At 39.6% G+C, this 18,010-nt stretch overlaps 1 protein-coding gene across 3 annotated transcripts in view; it reads right to left on the bottom strand.

Annotated features, from left to right (window-relative positions):
* LOC124555776 (pre-mRNA-splicing factor 38B-like) overlaps positions 1-18,010 on the bottom strand; it is a 91,456-nt gene that overhangs the window by 56,649 nt on the left and 16,797 nt on the right. For all 3 annotated transcript variants that reach the window (XM_047129827.1, XM_047129826.1, XM_047129825.1), the window contains exon 2: positions 6,944-7,108. In XM_047129827.1, coding sequence (XP_046985783.1) covers positions 6,944-7,108 — 165 coding nt within the window. The remainder of the gene's footprint in view (positions 1-6,943; positions 7,109-18,010) is intronic.

Genomic DNA, 18,010 nt, shown 5'->3' with positions numbered 1-18,010 from the left:
TATCCTTTCTTTCAGGAGTGTTAGTTCTGCAAGGTTCGCAGGAGAGCTTCTGTAAAGTTTGGAAGGTAGGAGACGAGGTACTGGCAGAAGTAAAGCTGTGAGTACCGGGCGTGAGTCGTGCTTCAGTAGCTCAGTTGGTAGAGCACTTGTCCGCGAAAGGCAAAGGTCCCGAGTTCAAGTCTCGGTCGGGCGCACAGTTTTAATATGCCAGGAAGTTTCATATCAGCGCACACTCCGCTGCAGAGTGAAAATCTCATTCTGAAAATAGAGACTCCTCAAGCTGCCTCTTGGGATCAGCATGGTTCTAACACAATGCATGATAACCAAGGCGCACTGGAGAATGGTATCAGTGAAGTGTGTTTCTTTGAAAGCAAGAGGGAATAAGGAGGTGTATTTCTGGCAAGTGACAGTAGTGTCCATTATAGATCCACTCAAAGATCGCGTTACTGGTGGCCAGTTTAGGCATCAAGGGCCAGGGGGACCAGTCACTCTGCAAGATCGGTACTGTCTGTCAGCAGGGGGGATGGAACCACATCCACAAACAGCAGCTCAGAATCTGACTGTGTGGGGGGGATACAGCACCTTTTTCTTTTGCTCAAGGGGTTATTCGCATTGAGCATGGGGACACACAAGGAATGGACAGCCCGAGGATCCACAGGCCATGGCTCCTTCAGCCACTGTTTGATGCTGGCCCCCGGTCCGGGATGGCCGGCGAGAGGGATCCTGAGAGGGAGCCCTGTTACCGGTAGACATCGAAGAAGGAAAACACTTTCTGGCTGGAAATGGGAAATGGTTCCTGAAGAAAGTCCCATGAGAGATTAGGATGGACATCTGGTTTGGGGAGGGTAGAGGTGGAGGGGGGAGGATGCAATGGTTGTGATTTTGGCATAATTGACTGTCATACACACAGGATTGAGGCGTTCATATTTCTTCCATGCGTCAATATATGACAGGTAGTCAATAAATTTGTATTCCTGGGTCGTGTGCTCTTTCCTGAAAATTGGCAAATGTCGAGGGTGATGTTCAATGCAGTTTATATACAAAGGTGGATGTTCACAACTACCTTCATGGAGTGACTGCCCATAGTTGCCGCATTTTGGGTTTGCCATACAGCGGGATGACGTATGTTCAACATGTAAACATCTGAAGCACCTCATAGGTTGTGGGACATAACAGTTTCGCATCGTACCTGTACACCATGACTAGCTTTCTCTGTGACGACATTCACTTTAAAAGGCCATGATAAAAGTGCCTGTATCCGTACAATATCCTTGGGACCTTTTTGACATGATCGATATAATGCACGCCTCACCACCGGAGATTAGTCCGGAGCTCCTGATCTATTTGCTGTTTGGAGTGTAAGTCCTCTGTGGACGATGATTCCTTGGATCATGTTTAGTTTGTGTGGGGCAGTGCCTGAAGAGCTGAAGTCTTGGCAGCAGAGGAAGTTTTAATTAATAATGAACTATTTCTCATTTTTCCCAAAGACTCAATTTCCCCAAATTTGTTTTCAATCTTTTCAATAAGAGTTTTGTTGCAGTAAAGTATACCCATCAGTATGAGTACATTACGGGTATGGGGTGCAGTGCTTCGCACTACAATGCCTGGATTGTCTCTCTCCTCACAGCACAGCCAAGGAAGGTAGTGTCATGGGGCTGAGTCCTTGTGACCACTAGTAGAAGAAACTTTAATTCACTTTGAACAGGGGCTCTCTCCATGGGTGTCACCCAGCCACAGAAAAGGTTATCTGGTCAGTAAAATGTTGCTTGGAGCCCCCCCTTTCCAGCCATGACAGGCAGGAACTCCATTGCTTGTTTGGGGAATTTCTAGCTCAGGATACAACAGTGTGATCCCTGTATGGTCAGGGACAACCACCATGCTTGAACTTGATAACCCAACCCCAACAGAATGAATACAATGCTGGGTTTTTGGAATAGTAATTTTGCAAGAAACGAAGGGCGCAAAGAGAGAAAGGCACAAAACGTGGATTATACACCACACTCTGTGACCTTCACTGCACCTCTGTAAAAATTGGAAAATGCGCAGCATGTCAAACCTAACAAGGGGACCATATGGTTAAAAATGAAAATTGGTAGCATGCTGGAAGGGAGGAAAATGAGTGTCCAAAATCACAAACCACATCCATGCAAAATCGGCACAAAGAAGACCATCCAATGGAAAGGCAGAGAGGAAAAAAGAATGGTAGGAGGATAGACTTTCAGCACAGAAAGAGACATAGGGCTGGAAGGCTGTAGTGGCTAAGCGTGTACTCATAAAAGAGGTGCGAGACCCCTGAAAGGGAGGAAGGGATAACAAATGTTTCATACGGCAATTTAGTCAATAAAGAAGAATCTGAGGACACTTTTTGAATGTGAGGTGGGCAAGTAGGCTGACAGGGAATTTCCTCTTCTCATAGGGTGTGGACAGAGCCTAACCCAGCACCAGTTTACAGAGAGCAGAAGATAGCTGTATCAGTTCCGGCTGCCAAACGCAAAACCAAGGAAAACATGAGAGCCAGAAAATTCCTGGTTATGGTGCTCCTGAGCCTGTGGGGCAAATCCAGAATGGCAGAAGGTATCAAGGTATGACCTTTGAGTGGTGGGGTAATTTTTATGCAGCACCCAGACATAGTGACCTCTGAGCACCATTGGACATTAAGCCTGGATTTTGATGTATGAACAGTAGAAACTAAGTTCAGCACCTTGAGGATACTTTTGAGAAATTACAAACCATGATGCAAGGCAGGGCAAGACTAAATGCTACTCAAAGTGAATATCATCTATTACAATTAGCTTTTGAACGTTTACACGAGCAGCTGCGCCAAACCTCAGAATTGTTTTGTGATTTTAGTAAAAAAGGGTCTGGGTAAATGCAGGTGGCAGAATCCTAAAGACGGTATTCGGCACTGCCGACACAGAAGATGCTGTGGACATAAATATAGGGTTGCAACAGGTACAGGTAGATGTGGAAGGAAATCAGGAAATGCTTGAAATATGCAGCACGCAATTGGCCAGCCTAGACCAAGACATGGAGAACAATACCCAGCACCATGGCTGCCATCCTCATGACACACATCCGAGAGTAAGCAGACACAGAAAGTCATAACTTAGAAGTTTTCAAGGACCACTTGTAAACTGTCAAAACACAGCTGACCATCATGAGGTTTTTTTCACTCTTGCTGAAAGTAGTACTTTCTCTAGTATCAAAGTTTCAAAACTGCTGGAAGCACCCCTCCATGCAATCCATGGGCATTTGACCCTAGTACTTTTGCAACCAAGACAGCCTCTGGCAGGGCTATGCAGAATTCGAGTAAAGTTACCAATCCCATTAGAATCATTAGCAGCAATGGAGGAGGAATCATTACCATTTTATTACCTTCTGACCAACATAACCAGAACACAAGTAGGAACCAGGTTGAGAATATATATACAGATTCCACTGACCTGCGAAGATCGTGAATTTGAGTCCTTCGCATCAATGCCCGCTCAATATCTTGGAAATTTGTGCCTATACGGGTATATGAAGTATTATTTGTATCATCGACAAGAAGTCTCATGCTCTACTTACCACTGCAGAACTATTACACTGCTGAGGTAGGAAAGTCACCATTTGCCCAACAAAGCAAACACACACCCAATCTGAGTCATGTGAATACACTTTGTTTTGCTCTGAGAAGCCTGAGACCAAATGCCCCAGGAAAGCAATTACAAGTGAAACCAAATTTTCCCAGAAGATAGCGTCCACTTGCTATACTCAGTACTGAAACTGATAGTAGTCACTGCCATCTCTTATGAGCAAGAATATTTTGGCTGCGCACAGAGCTACAATGTAAAGGATTGCTAATGAATGGTATTCGATGCGACATTTAAGGTCCCACTTTCAGATTGTCTGCCACCAATACTGGAACCGCAATTCTAAACACCAGCTCCTTATCAGTGCCCTAGCTATCTTGCCTAGCTGTACACTTCCTCCACTGCCACACCACTCTGCTTGAGTGTGACAAGGGGGGGAAAGGGGGAAACTGCAAATGTGCCATATTTAAATGGGAATGCAGACACACTATATACGACTTGGTTTCCCATTTCATATTTCTCAACAGTAAGTATCACAAACAAAACATACTTTTGTTGTTATTTAATTATTTTTGGTGCACTGGAGGCGTAATATAATTTTTATGTGTTACAGAACATCAGCATATGTACAGAGACAGAATTTAACAGATCTTCTCAAGTCAGGCTGCCACCTAATTGTGGCCTATTTATTTTCACAACAGAAAAGAAACCTTTCACGCACAAATACTGATTGAAAAATTGATATCACATTTACTTTATAGAGACATGGAAACTCTTCCCGAGGAAGACAATGTACACCTCCAGGACAGGTTTAATGTAAAAGAATTTGTCTTCTAGTTGGAACTAACATTGCGGATTGTTCACTTCCATGTGCATATCCACATGTTCAGGGGCACTTGCAACTGAAATGACAAATGGTTTTGAAAACAGATTGGCAGTAAAAACTTTAGAAAGGTATACATTTAATTCTTTCAGGGGAAAAATGATTTCTTCAAACCTCGTGATTTCTTTAATGCCAATGAGACAAAGGAATGGACAATGTTTTTTGTCACAATTTGTCCCTTACATAATGCAATTTTCTTTTTAAACATATCATCAAATTAGAAATAAGTTGTTTCTTATATTGCTCTCTCTTACCATGCACAGTGTGCAGTTAAGACCACTTAAAATGCAAGGTCTTCAATCCATTCTTGTTTTAATTTTCATTCATGCGCTCATTTTTCCTTTATAAATTCAACAACAGTGGGTTTTAAATCGAAAAATCATTCTGGGCTTGACACTTGACTTAACCAATGTACTTTGCAGTAACCAATAGTGTCTCCATACTCTTCTTTCAATTAGACTGAAAGGTGTTGCAACTTGACACGGGATAATATATGTGACTTCAGAAAATTTACCATTTGTACCACCAACTTTGTCACGTGCTCCATGCCTGCAAATTTAGCACAGAGTGCTTCTTGACATACAGAACAATGAATCCCATCTGCCAATTGTTGAACATTTTTTCTCAGTAATCGTCAGCTAAATCTTTAAACTCTTTCTACATGATGTAGTAATGCTGTTCCACAGCAAACTGTGATACCCATTTATAACATGACTGTGTATTGCGTAATAGATATTGAGAATTATTCTCCTTTTCCTCTGTCATTCCCATTCATATTTAAAGGCTTGTGATGATAGATTGCTAGACTGCCTCTTTTCGTGGAAAAAGCCACTGGACCTGTGAACTACTTTTACACCACAAACAAATAGCGAAGGGTAAACATCACAGACTCCCCCAAGTCTGCCAAATTGAAGAAAATCGTGCCAACTGAAAAATCCTGCACCACAATGCTAAACGAAATTTTGTGTTTTACTGAGTACTTCCAAAAAGTACCAAGTAAAGCCAAACCTCGTCCCTCACATCGTGCTCGCATGTAGTTTGGCATGCTGTGGCCAACATTGCTTTAACACATGTAACAGTTTCCCTTTCCTACACATGTCTTTAATACCTGTGCCCACAACGGGTCTTGTTGCCCACAACATCCTGGCTCACACAAAGTTAGTAATCATATGTATAACAATAATGGAAATTTCTGGATGGACACAACATAAGGGAAGGGCAGCCAATCACCTACAGCAGATCACGCGTGGAGAACAGGAACACATAACAGAAAACAGCATTCACACTAGCTTTCAAGCACTAGCTCTTTTTCTAGCAACAGTAAACCTATTCACAGACACACTACTACACAGACAGCTAAATGCGCATTCCCATTGCCACGGCAAGTAATCATTTGGTATTTTAACACTTTTGGAGATGGATTGGCTTACTTTCATGTTGCTGTTTCTTAAATAGAGCATTATTTAAAAGATTTTAATCATGTTCTAGAGCTCCTGCATTTTCTCTTAACTTCAATGTAAATAAGAAGCTACTACTCAAGACTGCCTAGTCACTTTTCACAAATTGAAAAAAAAAAAAAAAAAAGTGAACAAGTATTGTATGCATTCAATTCCTGCTATTATGGTCTACATTTCAATATGGTTGAAGACTTGTATTCAACACTGTATGTGTGTATTTGACTTATACAATTTATATTTTATAACAAGCAAACAGAGAAATAATGTGTGCATAACTGGGTCAGCTTGAAATAAATGAACTTTAGCAGGCACCCCTGACAAAGTAGAGTACCCCGATTTTCTGCTGAAGGCATACACATCTCCTCTGCATGCCACTTACATTGAGGCTTTAGTTTTTTCTTTTTTTTTTTTTTTTTTTTTTTAATTGAGGGTTACACCTTTATTACAATGTGGTGAATGAAGCCTCCATTATCCATTGATACAAAATATTCCACTGTCATTCTAACAGTGTCTGACATTTTTGCAGATAATTGGTGGTACCCAACTAGAGCTTGGATGTCTGTTTCCTCAATCTCGTAACTAACAATGGTTGATTGGGATAGAATTTTTTTCTTTCAGTTTTACACTACACTGTTAATTTGCACACAATGTGTGCACACTACCCTCCTCCAATAATGAAGACTTGAAAGGGATAACATTAATACAGTGCTGTGAATACTATATCCCGACCCCTGATCCCCAAATTTCTACCGGTTTAAACATTATACTATGGACCATCTATCTGAAGTGCTGAAAAGCCTACCTACCTCTCTCTCTCTCTCTCTCTCTAAAAGTACTTATATTTGCTTCATTTTCTTACAAAAACTCATATTAACATTTCTCAATGCAGCAGTGTTTCTTCATTACAGGTAAATTCATCATCAGATGAGTGATTCCCTCATTTAAAAAAACACCCTATAAAATGTCATTTCCATGTACACTGGCCATCAAGTTAGTATTACAGAATTATTCTAAGACATTACAATAGCTACCCTTGAAGTAATGAGATGACTGGATGTTTGTCAAAATCAATGGGTTAAGATTCATGGTCCGCTCATTCCCCCACAATGGTAAAATGTTATTTTTCTTTTCTAGTTTCTGGGCATGTGTCTTTTTCTCTTCTTCTTGGCCAGGGCTCCGATCAAGCCAGTTGGTGTCTGAAAAGAAAATTTCCATGTCTTAGTTCCAAAACTCAACACTGTACCAATGAAATATTACCAGTCCAAAATATTAGAGCCATTTGCAAAGTATTCATTTCATGTGGGAGGAAATATGTTTGTTTCAGGTGTTTAATAGTGTTAAACTGTTCCAATAGATATGTTGGATGATGTGTGAAATCAGTTCTGCATAAAAGTCCTTCTATTCCCCGAATGTACACTCTCTCACACTTTAGCTACACAATAAGAAAAACACACAAAACTTGTAAGACTGTTGAAGGAGTTCACAACCACTCGAAGATACTTTTAAAAAGCTTTATTTTATTGCTGCAACCACTTTTGGGCCATTATGCTTCTATTCAGATAGCAACATTTGTTTCAGGAAAGTGTCAGAGTCATCGTATGCATGTCATATCTACTTGCAATTTGTCAATGAACTAGAGTGTTGTCAACCTATAAATCATTTAGGCTCCTCTTAGAATTTATTAGTAGTTCAACTTTTTATGGCTGCTGACAAGCTACTGAAATGTGTTCCTGAATAATGGATGCCTTTCTGGACCAAAGGAAGTGACTTCAAATCTTTGTGAAGATTATTCTTATTCCTAGTATTGATTCCATGTATTGAGCTGTTGGTTTGAAAAACAGATATTTTTAATGGCAAATTTCATTAACAAATAAATATATTGGAAAGCAATAATTCCCCAATCAGGCCTCAGCAGAACATATTTGAGTTCACACCACAAACAATTCTTATTATTCGTTTTTGGATGTGGAAAACTTAAGCTTGGCTTGATGAGATACTCCATAAAAAAATAATCCCATATGACCCTATTGAATGAAAGTAAGCACGGTACGCGAGCTTTTTTTATTTTTATACCACTTAAGTCTGACAACATTTGAACTGCAAACAGAGATTTGTTTAGGTGCCTTGGCAGTTCTGTGGTATGCTCCTCCCTGTAGAATTTATCATCAAGTTGTAATCCCAAGAATTTGACACTGTCAACTTTTTCTATTGGTTTTTCATAATATTTTAGGCAAATACTGGCAGGAAACCTCTTCCAAGTTCTAAAAATGCATGTTGTGTGTTCAAAGTTTAGTGACAAAGAACTGGTTAGGAACCATTTATTAACGTTCATGAAAATTTTGTTAACCAATATTGTATTTGATTTGCTATTTACTGCAATGTATGTTTCATCTGCAGACAAAACAAACTTGACATTATGTAATGTTGCAGATGAAAGCTCACTGATATACACAAGTAAAAGTACGGGGCCCTAAGATGGAACCTTGTTGGACACCACAAGTAATTAGTTCCCAGTTGGAGGATGCCTAATAGCTTAATACACATCTATTTTGTAATGACATCCTTTGTTTCCCATCAGAGGTGTAAGGTTTGAATCATCTTGCAGCATGTCCTATTATACTGTACTATTCTAATTTACTCATGAGGAGATTGTGATTTGCACACCAGATACATTTCACAGATCACAAAATATACCAGTGGCCTGTAATTTACTGTCTAATAACAAATTAAGTACATTCTATGAGACTTCCTGGTAGATTAAAACTGTGTGCTGGAGCGAGACTCAAACTCGGGGGCCTTTGCCTTTTGTGGGCAAGTGTTCTAACAACTGAGCTACCCAAGCCTGACTCACGATCCATCCTCACACATTTAAATCCATCAGTACCTCATCTCCTACCTTCCAAACTTCACAGAAGCTTTGCTGCAGGAGGCCAGGTCATGAGCCAGGCTTGGGCAGCTCAGTTGGCAGAGCACCTGCCCATGAAACACAAGGGTCCTGAGTTGAGTCTCGGTCTGTCTGGCACACTGTTTCAATCTGCCAGGAGGTTTCATATCAGCACACACTACACTGCAGAATGAAAATTTCATTCTGGAAGTACATTCTAGCTGTATATGGAGATGGCCTTCTCAATATCAGAACCCTTTAGAAATTCCAACTGTCACTCTGACAACATATCATCTGTTGTCAGACATTTAAGAAGCCGACTGTGTATTACTTTTTCTAAAATTATTGAGAACTCTGGCAAAAGGGAAGTTTGACAGTACTTATTTACCATATTTATTCAAGCATAAAACGACCCTGATTATAAAATGACCCCCTTCTTCTTCTTTTCCAAGAGGCTTCTTGAGAAAAATTTATTTTTAACATATTCTGACTAATCAAAATTACAAACTGTTTTATTGACAAAGTATCTGCCTAAAAAGTTAACATTAAACCTATTCTAAATTTATGTCATTTATTAGTTCTCTACATTTTAATAAAACATGGAAAAATAAAATGAACAAAAGGAAATGATTTATATTAATTTGCGGACCATTTTCTTTTCTACATTTTCTGCTTTCTAACTGTATCACCTGTGGTATCACTATTTTTAATCATCTTCACCCCAACGACACAGCTGTGAAATTTATATATTTACTGTGACAAATATTCGGCTATTCTGAATATGTTGTGATTTCTAAGGTTGTGGTTACGGTGGGATCTGAGAATACAGCTGTTTCTATCTGAATACATATTGGATTTTGCTTCTAAACTAATGTGAGAATGTTACAATGGCATTTGCTTCCAAACATATCATTTGCCGTCACTGTCATTGGGTGCATAGAACTAGTAGCATACATACCATTTTTCGTTCCCAACGTACATCACATCGAGTGTCAGCAACATTGTAGCACAAAACATGTAAGTACACTACTGGCCCCCAATCTAGACATTTACCGTCTCCTCCAGAAATGCATATTATTGTTGAGTATCTGTCCAATTTTTAAGTCAGTTGAATTTTGACAAGTGGATTCAGGCAAACTGCAGTTTAAATGTGACAGATCTTCCTAAAAAAAGTCAAAGTATGAGGTATACATTCCCATGGCTGGTAATAAGACATTATTTGCTGCCTGCTCACTACTCCCCTCACTGCACGTATCTAGTTCTGACCCAAGCTGATACCATTGTTTCCCCTCCAACCCTTCTGTAGTGCTGTGCTTGACAAACTTTGAAACACAAACTGCAGGATCTTCTACGGTGCAGGTAATATGTAACAGCAGCACCTAATACATAAACAAAATATCGCAATCACGATTCAGTCCGATTCTCCAACTTTCGCACATTCCGTGATCTACTGGCATCTGTTGGTACCATCTCCAGGGCAGATCTTGTCGCTGTAATTTATTCTCACAATAATTACAGTCTCTTTAATATGAATGCTTTTGTTTGTTTGTTGAAGGACAACGTTTCCATTTTTGAATGTTAGCTTCACTTAAAAAGCAGCATTAATGATTGTACACAGTATCCATACATGTACGAGAACAGCAACAGACTGTTGTAGTGGCTAATTCATAGTTTCTCGCGTATCCTTTGCACTAGCGCCACTCAAGTCAAATGTTATGTGATCATCTGATCAACGTCAATATTGTATTGAGCACTTCAGCGTATCGGAAAATCTAGAACCTGTTCAAATGCAAGTGTCGTCTGCCCATCACCCTTCCGAATTCTTCAAAACAAATCTGCATCTGCTTCATCTGTAAGTGAAAGATGACCCCTATGCTATTAAACAATGTAAAACTGTCAACATCAGCAGCAACTGTTTAATCTCAAATATAAGACGACCCTGTACTTTTCGAATGATGAATTTGAGGAAAAACCTCATCTTATAATCAGGTAAATACGGTGTCTCATTTCTTAAACAAAGGCTATATTCAGCATATTTCAACCATTCCGGAAATATTGTTCTCAAGATCTCAAACACACATCAGAAAGGAAAATAAGAAAAGTGAAAAATAGTGGCTATGTTTGCCATAAGAATAATTGCCAACTCTGGGCAGAACATAGACCCCCCAAAGGGAGCATCACCATGTCGAAGGCATTTTTATTTTCAGTGGTGGGAAAGGAGGTTTTTTCTGCTCTGAAGATGCTGGAGGCACTGTTGGTGGTAGCACAGCTACTGGCAAGGTCACCCTAACCCGAATGGCCACAGTGGAGAAATCATAAAAGCGTGTCCGACAAGATAGGGAAGGGGGAACTCTAGACTATAGGCAATCCCACAAGAGGAACTAATTCCAAAATGAGAACCTAGTCCTCAAAGGTTGGTGGTCCAGCACAGGGTTGATACCCCTTCCTCATTTAGTTCATCATCATGAATAATTGATCAAGGATTGCCCACCAGCATTAAAACATTCATTTTAAGCAATAGTAGATGATTCCATATGTTTACTGTTCTGAAGGCCTGTCCTTCCTTCTACAGACAGATTAAACTGCATATATACCAGGTCATTATCAGGACAGTCATAAGCTACGGATGTGGAACATGGACGTTAACGAATGTTAATGCGCAGTACTCAGAATATTTGAACACAAGGTGCTGCACGAGATCTACAGGGCAGTTCAGAATAATAATGGTTCATGGAGAGTTAGAGCAAAAGCTGAGTTGGAACATCTTATGCAAGGAGCAGAAATTTTAATGTAAATAAAAAGTCGAACAGATTGGCTTAGACATGTTCTTAGGGTGGATAATGTAAATATCACAATATATGTTAATGAATGGAGGTCAAACAGCAAAGGACAGAGAGGGAGGCCATGAAAGAGGTGAATATACTATGTGGAAGAGGATACAAAAGTCTTAGATTTAAATGTTGGAGAAGTACCTCTCATTGAGGAGGGCAGAAGCAGGAAACTTTCTGAAGGGGGTACTACCTATACAGTGCTAAAGTGCTGAGAGGGGGAGGCAGAGGACGAGGAGGAGAAAAAAGAACTTAACACATTTTCATTCAATAATGTCCTGTGCAATAATCTTCTGGGTTACCTCTTCACTTAAACAGTATTCATTGCACAAAAGACAATAATTAGAATTGTGTGTGGAGTTCACACACATACATCATGCAGGCATCTGCTGGGATTGGGAATATTAAAGCACAACCTAGCAATATATTTATTCACTGATGAAATTTGTTGTCAAAAACAACAAAAGAGACATAATGAATTTCCTTCTAATTGGACTAACTATGGCACAAAAATGAGTGTTTTACACTGCCGTAAAACTCTTTGACAACCTGCCTACAGAAATACCATGTCAGATGGACAGCATAAGTGTATGAAAATGAAGAAAGGCTGGCTGGCTCTCTTGTTGATTGGTTGGTTTGTTTCATGTTCCATGCATAATTTGCACAATAAATCGCAATGATGTAGAATTAGTCACTTTATACCAGGTGTATCAAAAGATAATGTCAATCCTTGATGAGAGGATAAAGGACCTTATTTGCACTGAAAGTTACTAAAGTGAAGTCTGTGTCTGAACATCCACAAAGTTTACTAATGAGGAACACTAAGATAGGCAATTTGTTTATGGTTTCTGTAATGGCAATGCATCCATGGCATCCAAGTAGATGGGTGTTTCAAGCTCTCCACCAATGCATGGGGGATACAGGAATGCTACAACAATCTACACATCACATTGGTCAACCAGGACATGCTCCATATCGTAAAGAAGAAATTCTCGATATTGTAGAAGCACTTCCATTATCAGTACAAGGTGTCCTGGGTGTCACGTTGGACTTCCACACTCATCGGGTTGGTGGGTACTTCATCATCAAGCTCTTTATCTATACCATATGAACACTGTGCAAGAATTAAAGCCACAACCATGGACATCATCTCGCATACTGTCAGTGGTCACTATAGATGATTAATGACTGACTAGATTTCTAGAACAATGTCTTGTGGACTGATGAGTCAGCATTCAAAAAATATGGTGTTATGAACTGACGCAACTTATACATCTATTCTGACAACAATCCTCAAGTAGCTTGTTCCATCTCATTTCAAACAAGATTTTGTGTTAATGAACACGAAGCTATCCTTGGTGGCACACTGACTATCCCATTCATATACAATTGGGGGGGAGGGGGTCAGATTGCCTGCTTTTTTAAGAAGTTAAGCTAAGAGCAATACTGGATGATATGCCTGTACAGACAAGACAACACATATGGTTATCAACCGGAAGGTGCTCCAGCACATTTCTGACTAAGAGTACGACAATGGCTGTACAACAATTTTCCAGCTATGCGGATTGGAAGAGGTGGTCCTGTTCCTTGGCCAGCGTAGCACCACTATCTGATGCCACTGGACTTCTTTCTCTGGGGATTCCTCAAAGAGCAAGTGCACAGAGAAGAGCTCATTGCAACAATTCATACAACGGCAGGAGCAACACATCAGTAGGGATTTGGTAACTTGCAGCGAGAGGTCAGGTGCTGTGCTGAACCTTGTATTTGAGAGAGAGGGGGACATTTCGAGCATGTCACCAATAGGGCCATATCAAACCAAGGAAAATGGCACATATTAATGTAATTATTACAGGAATTAACAGAACAAAATTAAACCATCAATTGTATGATAAATGCGTTAATTGACATTGGCATGGAATGAACAAGAAAGTAGCCATTCCGGAGTTACATATAACAGAAAAAGGGTGACAAATATGGAAAAATTGATTAACATTTTTTGCTGCAAACAAGGTCTTATTTCATCTCACCAAGGACGGACATTACCTTTTGATATCCCCTGTATTAATATCATAAATTATTTTGTAAATATGGCTACATGCTGAACATTTACAACTGTTTTTTTCTTTAAGGATAGAGATGTGAATTAGTAATTCCTACCCATCGTCTTTTACACATTACAATAATAGAAACTTTTCTACAGAATAGGTGTTGTCAAGGAGAAACTTTTTCAGTTTCTTTTCAAATTTCACTTTGCTGTCTCTCAGACAGTTCACACCACTGAGTAAGTGATCAGAAAGTTTGTTTGCAACATGGTTCAAAAATGGCTCTGAGCACTATGGGACTTAACTTCTGAGGTCATCAGTCCCCTACAACTTAGAGCTACTTAAACCTAACTAACTTAAGGACATCACACACATCCATGCCTGAGGCAGGATTCGAACCTGCAACCGTAGCGGTCGCGAGGTTCCAGACTTTAGCACCTAGAACCACTCGGCCACCCCGACCGGCTTTTGCAACATGGAGCACACCTTTTTGTACTGCAGATGATCTTAATGCGGAGTAATGAACATTTTTTCTGGTATTGTAATTATGTGCATCATTGTTCCTTCTGAATAACAGTTGATTATTTACAACAAACTTCATTAAAATTGTGAAGCAGTAGTCAAAATGTCCATCTCATTAAACAGATATCCATAAGTAAGTCCATCATCAGTAAGCAACATATATTATTATTAAAGAACATTTTTGAGCAATTAAAACTTTCTTCCATAAAGATGAGTTTCCACAGGACATTCCATATGACATCATGGAATGAAAGTATACAAAATATGTCGACTTACTGATTTGTCTGTCTCTCCCCAAGATCTGCAATCATTATAAGTGCAAATGTGGCTGAACTAAGTAGTTTTAGCAGTTCCAAAATGTACTTTCCCCAGTTCGAATTCTCATCAATACAGACACCTAAGAATTTCAAATTTTTTTACTCTATCTGTTATTTCCCCACCATGTGTTACACTTACCATTACTGTAGTAGCTCTAGGTGTGCAGAATTGAATATGTTCTGTCTTTTTACGACTGAAGGTGAGATGATTTGCAGAAATTATTTGCACTGGCGGTAAGGTTAAAGCACATCATGCATGGTAGAATGGCACTATCCAAAACTCTTGCTGAGGCAACTGTGGTGCACCACAGGCCATAAATGACAGGAGTGAACAACAGCTGCGGACAAGTGTATGGGCAAATAGACGTGCAACTGTTGAGCAACTGATCACCCAGATGAACCAAGGGGTTAACAACAGTGTCTTCTCAACGACCATTCAGTGAATGTTGCTGTGCATGTGCCTCTGCAACAGGTGCCCGATTCTTGCAACCATGCTGACTGCTGTTCATCAGTGGCAAACACTGGAATTTGCACACCAATACTGCAACTGGGCATTCACTGTGGCGAGAGGTGGCCTTTCCGGATGAGTCGCATTTTATGCTCCATTGGACAGATTGCCATTAGCGGGTATGGCATGAAACCTATGAAAGAAAACATCCTGCAACAATTGTTGGAACGGTCCAGGCCAGAGGAGATAGCATTATACTTTGGGAAATGTTTTTGTGGCATTTCATGAGTGATCTTGTCATTCTGGAAGGCACACTGTCCTTGGGGCCATGCCCACCGTTAGATGCAGTTCATTCTTCCTCAACATGATGGCATCTGCCAGGAGGAAAATGCAACATGTCACGAAACTCTTAGAGTAAGTTTATTATTTGAATAGTGCAGGATGAGTTTTCCGTACTCCCCTGCCCATTAAACTCCCCAGATTTAAACATATTCAAGAATCTGTGGCACAACCTTGATCAGGCTGTTTGTGCCCCGGATCCTCAATCAAGAAACCCAGTGCAGCTGGGCACAGTACAAGAGTAGCATGGCTCAACACCCCTGTGGGTACCTCTCACATTGATCCATGCAGCAAAAAGTGGTTATTCAGGTCTCTGATGGATGGTCACATTAATGTGAATGGACAGTGCAATTCTGCTTGTTGCATACCAGATAGAAGATCATTTACACATATGAGGAACAACAGTTGACTTACGATTGAGACTTCGAGAACCTCATACGTCATTTCTCCACAGTCAGAATAATGTCCCTTTATTACTTTGGTTCAGTTACTAATTACAACTTCCTGCATTTTTTGGTTATAAATGACATTATCCTTTCATTGGCTATCCCATCAATCCTCATTTTACTTAGGAGAATACTGGAGAGGAATTCCGCCTAATTCAAGACACCATTTTGTAGTTCTGTTTTTTCCTAGATATGTTTCAGCCCTTTTTTGCTATCTTCTGTGGGTTGGTTTGTTTATTTTCTTTCATCAAGCATGCAAATAAGAAAAACTGCAACATACACAACATGATTATTAGGAGAATATTGTGATTCACATAGTCAAATGTCTTAGATAAGTCACAGAAAAAGCCAACCAATGCTATTTTATTATTTAATGCTTGTAAATAAGGCCTCGAATTGGCGCTGTATGCCTTGTGCAAATGCAGTCACTGTGATGCCACTCCCCTTGTCCACAGTGAACCAAAATGCGACCATCATTTTCAAAAAAACAGAACCTGGATTCATCCGAAAACACTATCTGATGCCATTCCTGTCCCCACAGTCATCATTCCATACACCATTGCCTTACAGCATGTTTCATGCACATTTGCCAATGGTAGGTGGAGATGTTTTTAAGTGTAGGTGCATTAAAGTTAACACTACTCATGTATACACATCCTGTAAACAGACTTACTCCACATAATTTTGATAAAATAATCATTCAAGTGGTCTATGGAACATGTAACTGGCCGGCTAACCAACCAACCAAGTCACAGTTGTCACATTGGATTTACTCAAGTTGCTTATGTCTACCATTTTGACGAAATTGTAGGTCACAGCTGATTCCTGGTATCAAACACTTTAGTATTTTCTTTGGTGGGATCTTATGGCATTCATGAGATAAACACAAGAAAGTGTGTCCACAATTCAGCTGAATAACCCTTTCATATTATTTTTTGCTTCGCAGAGAACTGATCCCAGGACACTCCAAAACATCTGATGCAAAGGCCTGCCAATAACTAAAAAGTTTAAAGGAAATGACACACAAAAAGGTGATGTAATTTATCCATTGTTATGTAAGTAAACATGTGGATGTCTGTATTTTTTTAAAGAAATGTTGAAGAATAACTGGACACAAAAACAGTAGCATTAACAGCCACAAAACATAATAATTTTTAATGTGACCCACATGAAAACTAGATTTCACAAGGACACATAACTCACATGCTTCAAATTCCATAGCAGACTTTTGCAGCATATACATCTTTATATTAAATTATGTTTCTTAAAAAAATTTTGACAGTATATTTGTGGTATCATCATTCTAATTACGCAGTTAATTCATGTGTTTGCCACGTTAAACTTGAAAATTCTCACCCTCTGAATTACAAGCAACTGTTCAACTGCATTACCATTAAATATGTCCAGGGGGGGGGGGGGGGAGAGGAGGGACATCTCGCTTCCCAAGTGAACCATTATGTATCACCTGTGTCTCATTGGAATCAACGGGACTATTAAGTCTTTTTGTACCATATTTAGCTATTCCAGATTATATGTAATGTAATGGAAATGTGCTTATAATTGTGTATATATTAATTAGTTGTCCTAGAGTGACAAAGGACAACTACTGATTGACATCAATCACAGAAACCATGCAGCAGCAGTCCACAGCATTTCATATCTGTGTATGGTTTGATACGAAAAGGTAACACTCCAGGTATTGTAATATAACATAGTGTACCAATGCTACAATATGAAGACATGGTAGAAGTCAACAAAGGCACTGTAAGGAGCTGAAGTCAAAATACATCTAAAACAACAAAATATCAGCTGGTTCGTATTTTCTGCAACCTATCTAAGGCATTTGACTGTGTGAATCACAATATTCTCCTACATAAATTGGAGTTTCATAGGACTGATGGGATTGCCAACTAACGGATAATGACATATCTAACCAAAATACTGTGGAAAGTTTTACTTAAAAGGGGAGGTCCATGGTGTTGGGATCAAGGATTTACTTCAAACTTTGTACACCTTTAGTAGGTTGTTAAAACAACATAATGAGCAAGCAGTATGGTGCACTACTCTGGCAGTTCTGAGAAAATCGGAAGAGAAGTATTATGCATTTTTTATGATACAGATGTATCTGTGCGAAGGTGCAACTGTAAGAAGTTACTGTGATCAAGCGGTTAGCATTCGCGCCTTGCAAGAAAGTCATGGGTGCGGCAATGGTTCGAATCCAACTAACACTTTTTAATCTATTTCTTTTTTTCATCACTGGTAACATAATTTA

The sequence above is a fragment of the Schistocerca americana genome, chromosome X, assembly GCF_021461395.2.
Source record: "Schistocerca americana isolate TAMUIC-IGC-003095 chromosome X, iqSchAmer2.1, whole genome shotgun sequence".
Taxonomy (NCBI): Eukaryota; Metazoa; Arthropoda; class Insecta; order Orthoptera; family Acrididae; genus Schistocerca; species Schistocerca americana.
The sequence above is the reverse complement of the archived record's forward strand: the minus strand, read 5'-3'. Positions and strand labels throughout refer to the sequence as shown.